The sequence below is a fragment of the Mytilus edulis genome, chromosome 2 (genome assembly GCF_963676685.1).
Source record: "Mytilus edulis chromosome 2, xbMytEdul2.2, whole genome shotgun sequence".
Lineage (NCBI taxonomy): Eukaryota > Metazoa > Mollusca > Bivalvia > Mytilida > Mytilidae > Mytilus > Mytilus edulis.
This window is the reverse complement of record NC_092345.1, coordinates 45,886,134-45,896,243: the sequence shown is the minus strand read 5'-3', so window position 1 is coordinate 45,896,243 and position 10,110 is coordinate 45,886,134. Positions and strand designations below refer to the sequence as shown.

Genomic DNA, 10,110 nt, shown 5'->3' with positions numbered 1-10,110 from the left:
CTAAGGTGAGTACAAATAGATAGGTCCTAAGTAAGCAATGGTAAAGAGATTGGGAAATCATTTCAAAAACTTTATTTACATTTCACACCTCGATTTGCTGCAAGTCATAAATGTATTCACTTGTTGAAGCAGCCGTTAAAACATGGCGTAGTATGGACAAGGTAAATTTAACATTATTTACATTTAAGGTGGGTACAAATAGATAGATCCATCCTGCACATGGTTAAGATATTGGGAAATAACATTATTTACATATAAAAAGTGGATTTTGGGAAAGTCTTTATGTATCTATTTGTTTAAGCAGCCACTTAAACATGGTATAATATAAACAAGGGAAATTTAAAACATTATTCACATTAATGGTGTGTACAAATAGATGGATTCATACCTGCAAATGGTATAGACATGGGGAAATGAACCCAAAAGCATTATTAACATTTCAAACCTTGTCTCGATGAAGGTAACAATGTATTCACTTGTTTGAGCAGCCGTAAAAACATAAATATATATAAAAAGGAAATGAAAATTATTATAAATCTATAAGGTTTGTGCGAGTAGGTAGTTTCCTTGCTACACATAGTAAAAACATCAGAAATGAATTAAAACATTATTTACACTTCAAATCTCGATTTGGTGAGGGTCACATGTTATTGACTTGTAAATCAGCTGTTCAATCAAATCCCAGATGAAGCCTCTACCATAAAAGTGAGCTGTTGACCTATAAGGTCGGAAGTTTAATTCGCAATGACACCATGTTATGGTAACTGTAGTATGTCTGCATAACTTCTACAGAGATCTTTAAATTGCCATTAAGGTATACATGGTCAATAAGTGTGTCTCCATCTGTTGTTGGTTTGGAAACTATTTGTGCAAAACCTTGAATTGCCATGAACTCTTTAATAGAAGAATTTGTCTTAAGAATATCCTGATTGAAGTCTCCCAACACTATTGTCGACGTATTTACATCCTCGAGGGGTATAGAAATAAGCACTGCGTGTAATTCTTGTAGAAACACTGATGTAGTGTATGTCTCTGGTTTATAAACAAGGACTAAATTGGCATTAATCTCCTTGATGTATATAACTAAACATTCTATATTCATAGAGTCAAGTGTAAGCGGACAGCACTGATGTTGATTTCCTACGTATATTCCTACACCGCCGTGCTTTTTTTGTTGGAGTTCTTGGAATATAGCTTTCTCCGATGGATAAGAAGAATATCTGTCTTTGTGTAAAAAGTTATAACCATCCAAGGATGGGAAGAGAGTTTTATTTTCCAACCATGTTTCTGTCAAACAAATGATATTTGCATTTGAAATGTCAGAATTAGCTCTGATATCGTTAATGTGTGGAATTAGTCCTTGGATATTATGAAGGACTACAACCATCTCATTTTGCTCAATGGTTCTGTCTTTAACCGTCAAAAACTGAGGCATTTGTTCGAGAGCCTTACCGATTTGTTCATTACAATATATATGTTTTTCGTCAAAATCTTTAATGACGAGCCCAGCCATTGATGTAACACGACTAAGAGCCACGTATGTCATACCTGCAGCAAAGATATGTTTTAGAGAAACAACAGCTTTATCTGTAGTTATGCCCTGCACCTTATGAATGGTACAAGCCCACGACAATTGAAGTGGAAACTGATACCTCACTGCATTTTTTTCAAGATTTTCCTCAAACATGGTAATTATAGTAGCCTGATGTTCAGAGGTAGATTGTTTGTTACCGTGACCAATTTTCTTATTGTCAAAAAGTACCATGACACCTTGTGGTGAGGAAAATCCTGGTTTTGGGGGTAAAACATTAGTAACAGTACCCATTGCTCCATTGACTAAACCGCATGCTAAATCTACATTCCTCAAGAGCATAACTCTTGCTTTTGGGCCAATAACCAAATGTGCTGGTAAAAAATCATACGAAGTTTCATAGGGTACCTCTCTCACTTTAAGTTTACCTGTTTGAGGATGTTTATCATAATCCAGTGCATTAATAGTTTGGGTGATTGCACAAACTGATTCAATCATCTGGTTGTTGTGTAAAGCCACTTCCTTGTTAGTTCCAAATATGTGCAGTGTTTCAGGTGGGACTGTATGTTGTTCACATGACTTTAAAATGGCTTGGTCATCTAACCGTAAACTGTCACTTTTCTTTTTCACACGCAAACGGTTGAGTAACTGTGCAAACATGATATCGTCCTTTTGTCTCATGATCTGTTTTAGTTCTACTATGGAGAAGTTAGAACTCCAAAGCGGAAATTGGCTGTCAGGCTTTAAATTGTAGAGAGACTTCTGTTTTACAGGTGGCAACTGATAAAAGTCACCAACTGCTATAACACAAATGTTACCAAATAGTGCATTTCTACTTTGTTTTATTTGTCGCAATCTCTCACTAATATACAAAAGGACCGGTTGACCAACCATAGATATTTCGTCAATTATCAGTATACTCAAATTCTGCAATTTAGAGCGAAGTTTGTTAATTGCATCATCTCTAAGGTAGATATATGGAAGATGTAGAGATTTTGGTAGCGAAAAAGCTTGATGAAGTGTAGTACCACCAATATTGTAAGCTGCTGTTGCTGTAGGAGCTGTTAAAAGGACAACTATATCGTCTGGATTTGCAGAATGAGGTGATAATATTTTGTTCATTTCATAATAAATGCACTTTATCAAATGACTTTTTCCTGTGCCTGCACCTCCGTTTATAAAGACTCTGAATGGTTCAGGATCCTTGGAATTCACCTTGTCTATACACCACTGTCGTATTCTGTAAAATATACCCCTTTGTTCTGTATTAAGTTGTTGAATAAAGGTTTTCATTTGTGGACCAGGAAATAATGTTTGCCTTATTTCAATATCATGGCCTTTATTAGTTTTTCGACTAGCAGTATCTAATTCAGGTATTTCAATTTCAATTTCTTTTTCATACAACTCTTCTCTGCTAAGTTCTCCATCCAATCGCTCTGCTTCTGCCTCAGGCGCAATCAAAGCCCATGCATCTTCTTGTGTTCCTTCAGCTTGTAACAACTCCTCTGCCTCATCCAAGTCTTCAACATTTTGTTCAAATAATAGCCTGTTGGTATCAACAATGGATTTTACACTAACTGCTTGCTTTGCTGGTGGTAATATTACAAAACCATTCATGAACATTTCTTCGTATGATTTAAATTTTATCGGTTTTAATTGACTTTCTAATCTGTGTGGCAGAAACAGCTGAAGATTGGCATGAAAATGTAATTCAGGGTATTTTTCTTGTGAAAATCTAGGGTATTTAATTACTGCTGAATCAGTCCTAGATCGTTTTTGGATGCATCCATATTCATTTTGTAACTTATAGACCTGGCACTTTATAGGATGTTTAGGTATTTGAGATGGTGAAAGAACACGGTACTCTGAACAAAAAGATGCATAGCATACATTCTCAAACACAATATCTACTGGTCTTGCCTTATATCTATCATATAGGGACAGCATCCAAATATCGTTGTCCTGCAGTTGTTCCGCTTTCTTCATGATCATATTTAATGGGAGACTCATTTTAACTTGATTTTCACCAACAGGAACAAACTGCACCTTCCTAGAACTTTCTTTCAGGTGCAATCCACAAACTCTATAAACTGCTTCTTGTGCACTAACTTCTCGTTGACGAAAGTATGCTCCCCCGATCTTTTTCATAGCCTGTTGTGCACCACAATTACCTGCTGCAGCCTCTTTGCTCGCATTTTCTAATACTATCCCCATCTCTCTCTCTGCTTTTGAAATGTAAGATATGATATACATTACACATGAATATGCATCTGTGATGAATTGTATGTCCATGTTCGCGTTCCAACATCGTAGCAGATCGGGGTTGTACTGGTTTATCCACAAGTCAGATGGAGAACGTTTCAGTGTGACAGTATTTCTTTTTGTCAGGATATTAGATGCATCCTCAAGATCTTTTTGAGTAATTCCAGCAGCAGCAAATAAACGGTCAGTTGTAATATCTCCCAAATTCTCATTATTAATAATTGTCCAAAGATTATGTAAAACAGACTGAGCATGATCTTTTAGCTGTTGTGGAGGTTTTTTTAATTGTGGATCTGCCAGGCTTTGACGTCTTGAGATAAACGTTTTTTCTGAGGGTGGACGCGGAAAGTGAAATCTACAGGTGGTGCCTTTCTTTTTACAAGACTTAGTATGATGTTTGCTGTGTTGCTGAACACTGCTAACTATTTCATGAAGCTCTGGGTCCACTGTGTTATCTGGTAATTCACACGTGACATATTTGTCAACAAAGTCGCACACTGTCTGGTCGTCAGCTTTATCGAGCAACGGTGCATCCTCTATCCAAAAAAGACAGTGTGCATGAGGAGAGCCACGTTGTTGAAACTCTATCCTATGAAAATGGTCCTTTACCTTGCCAACAATGCTACGCTTAATGATTATCTCCTTAAGAAAGGTGTGGAACCTGTGATCAAACATGACAGCGTTCATGACAGGATTTAACCTCAATATTTCAGATTTTGCTGTCCAATCCAGATCATCAAAAGATTGAGTACTTTGCTGTTGTTTCATAAGTAGATTAATAATTTCTGACCATCTCATATCAGCAGCAGAAAAAGTGGCAAACCATGTTGGTATTCCTAGCTGGCGAATTGTTGCCAATAGGCCCTTTAAAACTGACTGCCAATATGGAGGAGTACCTCGAATGGGAGTTAAAAATTTGTAGCCCTGATCTGTAGACAACAGACTTTTCAATTGATTTCTATCCGTCAACATACTAGCTGTTATATTATTACCTGCTGTATCTTTGCCACTGCTCTTTCGTAGAGCTATGGAAACTTTGGATATTACTTGTTCTAGTTCTGAAAGATACTGTGCATAAAATATGTATGACGAATCAGTTGAAAATCTCATATCACCACTTAAGAGCCTTGCGTGGAAGTACCTTGTTCTTGTGAGATGAACTGATCTGTTGTTATCAAATGACCCAAACAATCCTTCAGGAAACTGTGCAGGAAAGGACATTGCTTCATTGCCTACCTCTGTCATCATGCTCACAGGTGTACTACCTTCACCTGGTGCAACACAAAAAATATCGTCGAAATGTTGATCAAGTATCTCTTGCCCTATATCTACTGGCTGCAGACATGTATCAGATGGAAATCCTCTGTCTTTGATATTGTGAACTTCTTCAAGTTGCTGTTCTTTATCGCTTTCAGTTGTTATGACTTCCTCTAATATTTCAGGATTGCTTTCATTTCCTTGAACATGGACATTCTCACCTTCTTGTTGTTTATCATGTTCGTGTTCTTTTGTTTCGTCTTGTACCTTTGATATTTCAGAATGTCTTTCATTCCCTTCCTCTGCTGCTGTCATATCTTCAAAATCTGGTGGTAGATTGGCACGCCATTTATCATTAAAAGCTATATCCTTATACAATGGATTTCTTTCCTTTAAACATTCTATTCCTTTACAAATTTTTTTGGTGCTGACAAATGCATACTGGCAATAACCTATGTATGACTGCTTTCTCTTGAGCTTACATCGGACAACCTGTGTTTCATCATCAGAACGAGGGAGAATTTGTACTGTTTTTTGAACATCTGTCGGTACTGAAACACATGGACCTATTATGCCTCTTTGGTTCCCTTTAGGTAGTTGAACAAGTTTCATAAAAGGTATTCGTAGAGATATAAGCTGTTTCTCTAATAAATTTAAAGATTTGAGTTCTACTGGAATAGTTGGAAGCTGTAAACCATTGGCACTTGCATCTGCTGGAATCTTACCCTTTAAGAGGTGGCGATGGCAAGTGTAGCATATCCATAATTTATGGCTTATGGTCGGACACTTAATTGGGCATTTATCTGTACAATCAGATTTAAATTGACAAGTAATACACTTATTTGCAACTGCTGCACTCTGTTTGTCTTTCTTGTCATACTTGTCCTTGTCCAATTCAACAACTTGCTTCCTGAACTTTAATTTGATGCAAACAGCACAAATGTAACTTGGTCCATCCCTTACTTGTTGTCTAAACCATGCTGCAATATCATCTACACACTTTGTTCGTCTCTTTTGTACAAGTAAAATCTTCTTTTCCCTATAGCGTAACTCACGTTTGTATTGGTCGCGTAGTTTAAGCTTGCACTTCTCCCTGAATAGCACATTCTGTCTATATCTAAGAAGGCTCGATGTTTTCAATTTCAGCTGGAAGTCTTTATCACTAGCATATCTTTCTCTTATAGCTAATTGAAATTGAACATATCTTTTTTTACAACAATTCTTTTGTATTTGTTTAAATTGAATGTTTGATTTGTACCTGTTCTTGATATAATCCTTTTGTGCTTGTCGAAATTTAATGTTAGCCTTGTACTTGTTCTTGATGTAATCCTTCTGGGATTTTTTAAATAAAATGTTGGACTTGTATCTGTTCTTGATGTAATCTTTGTGTGCTTGTCGAAATTCAATGTTTGCCTTGTATTTGTTCTTGATATATTCCTTGTGTCCTTCTCGAAATTGAATGTTAGATTTGTATTTGTTCTTTATGTAATCTTTACATGCGTCTTTGAATGGAACGTTCTCTCTGTATTTCTTTTTAATGTAATCGTTATGTGCTTGTCGAAGTTGAATGTTTGATTTATATTTCTGCTTTTTTGACTGTTTCTTTGCTATTTGACAAGGAACATCACTACTATATCTTTCTCTACTATATGCCTTTTTATTTTCCCTGTACCGATCATCTTTTTCATATAGTTTTTGAAATCGGGAAGAAGATGGCTCCCCTATAATACTCGTTGATTGTTCTCGTTGTTTTAGCAATTGTCTTTCCTTCCTCTTTCTTTCTTTATCTATATTCCTTTTTAATCTAGAATCTGATTTCTTTTTTTTCCTCTTTACATGGATTTTGGGATCTTGTATTGTAAAGTTTGATGGAAGTTCAAAATCTCTTATTACAGAACAATGATATCGTACCTCACCCAATAAACATGCAACAGCCGTTTGCAAACATTCATTTTGTAGTTGATGGTTAAGTGAATCCATATTAACAGTTTTAGTATATCACAAAATAAAACATGCATTTGGGTTTCAATATCTTTACTTTGTAGCGGAGCAAATTATTCCACAACCACGACTTTTCATAAAAAATGTCTTGTGTGACAAAATCTTATTTGTGTAAATTGTATGAATTTCAAGATTTGTTATCAAATACTAGTAAATAAAGTATAACCATTTAATTCATATCTCAAATGAAAATTCGGAAAATCAAAAGCGCAAATACCTAAATCTAATCGAATGAACTGTCGTGTTCCTTACTTAGAAAACATTTACATGCAGTAGAAAATAATTGATTTATAGGTCCTGCAATGCAATAGGTTCCAACTGCAAGACTGATTTGAATAAATGTCAGAAAGAGTCAAAGGAAATATCGTTCTTAGAGTTGTAACAGAGGTTCTTTAACGTTGAGTGTGTGTGGATTTCTACCTACACTTCATTGTCCTCATTTTGGTCGGGGGTTGCAACAGAGATCAGTGTCCTCATTTAAAACGGTTGTGGCTGCGTACTTATACATCCTACAGTCAACGAAACGTCAGCTGTCAGGCAGATTTTACTGAATGCCTGAAGACAAGAATGTTTCTGATCTTAATGTATAGATGTGTCAAAGGAAATATTATATAAAGAGTAGTTACAATGGTTCTTAACTATGAGATTGAAACTCCTCTGGGAGTGTCGTCTATTTTATAGATCAAACACAGCCTAACGTATCTTTCGACTCTGGTAAAGTAATACTCAACGTGTATACGTTAAAATCCACATCCAGGGCTGTGTTTATGCATTTTTACCATTCACTTGTGAGACAGATGTTACTGCTTGTTAGAAGAAAGAGAAAGGGATGATTATTCACAGAGCTGTAACTATAGTTCTTTAACGATTTGCGAGTGTTGAAATCTCATTACACGATGCATCACTTGTGATCACTTCATTTAGACCGGGAGTTGCAGGAAATTTATACACCAAACACAGCAAAATAGTCACTCTTCCGGTAAAAAAATGAAAGAGTCGTTGAATATACAGAAAGGTAATGGATGACTCTTGAAGCTTAAAGGTAAGAGAGGAGTGTTAAAGGAGTCATTCAACGTACAGAAAGGTGAGGGATTATTTTTAAAGGAGTCGTTCAGCATGTAAAGAGGTAAGGGATGAATCTTGGTAGAGTTGTTACAACTTACTCAACGTACAGAGATCAATGTCCTTATCCGGGGGGAACGTGGCTGCGTATTTATACATCCCGCAGTCCAATAAACCTCAGATTACAACAGTGACATATATTAAAGCCTGTCGGGCAAATCCAGAAATTACCAGGAAAAAGTCGTTCAACGTGCATAGAGGTAAGGGATGAGTCTCGAAAGAGTCGTTCAATATACAGACAATACAGACAGGTAAGGGATACATATTTTAACAGTCGTTCAACGTGCATAGAGGTAAGGGATGATTCTTGAAAGGAGTCGTTAAACGTGCTATGAGGTAAGAGGTGTCTCTTGAAAGAGTCGTTCACTGTGCATAGAGGTAAGAGATGACTCTTGATAGAGTTATTCAACTTGCAGAGAGGTGAGAGATGACACTTTAAAGAGTAGTTCAATGTGTGAAGAGGTAAGGGATGAGTCATGAAGTAGTCGTTCAATATACAGACTGGTAAGAGACAACTCTTTTAACAGTCGTTCAATGTGCTTAGAGGTAAGGGATGATTCTTTAAAGAGTCGTTCAACGTGCATAGAGGTAAGGGATGACTCTTGATAGAGTTGTTTATCGTGCAGAGAGATCAGTAATGACACTCGAAAGAGTCGTTCAGTGTGTGAAGAGGTATGGGATGACTGTTGAAATAGTTGTTACAACTTACTCAATGTGCAGAGATCAATATCTTTATCCGGGGAGGACGTGGCTGTGTATTTCTACATCCTTCAAGCTAAAAAAACGTGTGAATACAGCAGTCACTTATATTAAAGCCTGTCGAGAAAACAAGGGTAATGTATGGCTCTTGAAAGTATCGGTAAACGTGCAGAGAGGTAAGGGATGATTGTTGAAGGAGATGTTCAACGTCCATAGGAAAATGGTCTTTTAACGTACAGAGTGGTAAGGGATGACTCTTGATAGAGTTGTTACAGATTACTCAATGTTCAGAGATCAATGTCCTTATCCGGGGGGAGGGGGACGTGGCTGAGTATTTATACATCCCGCAGTCCAATAAATATCTGAATACTACAGTCACATATATTAAAGCCTGTCGAGGAAATACAGAAATGACCATGTGCATAGAGGTAAGGGATGAGTCTGGAAAAAGTCGTTCAATATACAGACAGGTAAGGGATAACTCTTTTAATAGTCGTTCAACGTGCTTAGAGGTAAGGGATGATTCTTGAAAGGAGTTGTTCAACGTGCTACGAGGTAAGGAATGTCTCTTGGAAGAGTCGTTCACTGTGTTTAGTGGTAAGGGATCAGTCTCCAAGGAGTCGTTCAATATTCAGACAGGTAAGGATAACTCTTTAAACAGTCGTTCAAAGTGCTATGAGGTAAGGAATGATTCTTGAAAGCGTCGTTTACAGTGCATGGGGGAAAGGAATCAGTCTCGAAGGAGTCGTTCAATATACAGACAGGTAAGGATAACTCTTTTAACATTGGTAAGAGGTAAGAGGTGATTCTTTAAAGGAGTCGTTGAACGTGCTACGAGGTAAGGGATGACTCTCTTTAAAAAGTCGTTCAACATGCTTAGAGGTAAGGGATGCTTCTTGGAGTCGTTTAACGTGCACTGAGGTAAGGGAGGACTCTTGATGAGAGTTGTTCAACGTGCAGTGAGGTGAGGGATGACACTTGAAAGAGTAGTTCAATGCGTGAAGAGGTAAGGGATGAGTCTTGAAGTAGTCGTTCAATATACAGACTGGTAAGAGACAACTCTTTTAATAGTCGTTCAATGTGCTTAGACGTAAGGGATGATTCTTGAAAGAGTCGATGAACGTGCTTAGAGGTAAGGTATGATTCTTGGAGTCGTTTAACGTGCACTGAGGTAAGGGATGACTCTTGATAGAGTTGTTGAACGTGCAGAGAGGTGAGGGATGACACTTCAAGAGTCG

The 10,110-nt window shown here is 37.1% G+C and overlaps 1 protein-coding gene across 1 annotated transcript; it reads right to left on the bottom strand.

The window, feature by feature from the left end:
* Positions 1-718: 718 nt before the first annotated feature.
* On the bottom strand, positions 719-7,030 carry LOC139510866 (uncharacterized). Its single transcript, XM_071297408.1, has one exon. It carries the CDS (start codon positions 7,028-7,030, stop codon positions 719-721), a length of 6,312 nt encoding a protein of 2,103 aa, XP_071153509.1.
* Positions 7,031-10,110: the final 3,080 nt, after the last annotated feature.

What these genes read in the sequence shown, in the direction of transcription:
- LOC139510866 (XM_071297408.1), bottom strand. Translation starts at nt 7,030, where the DNA reads ATGGATTCACTTAACCATCAACTACAAAATGAATGTTTGCAAACGGCT.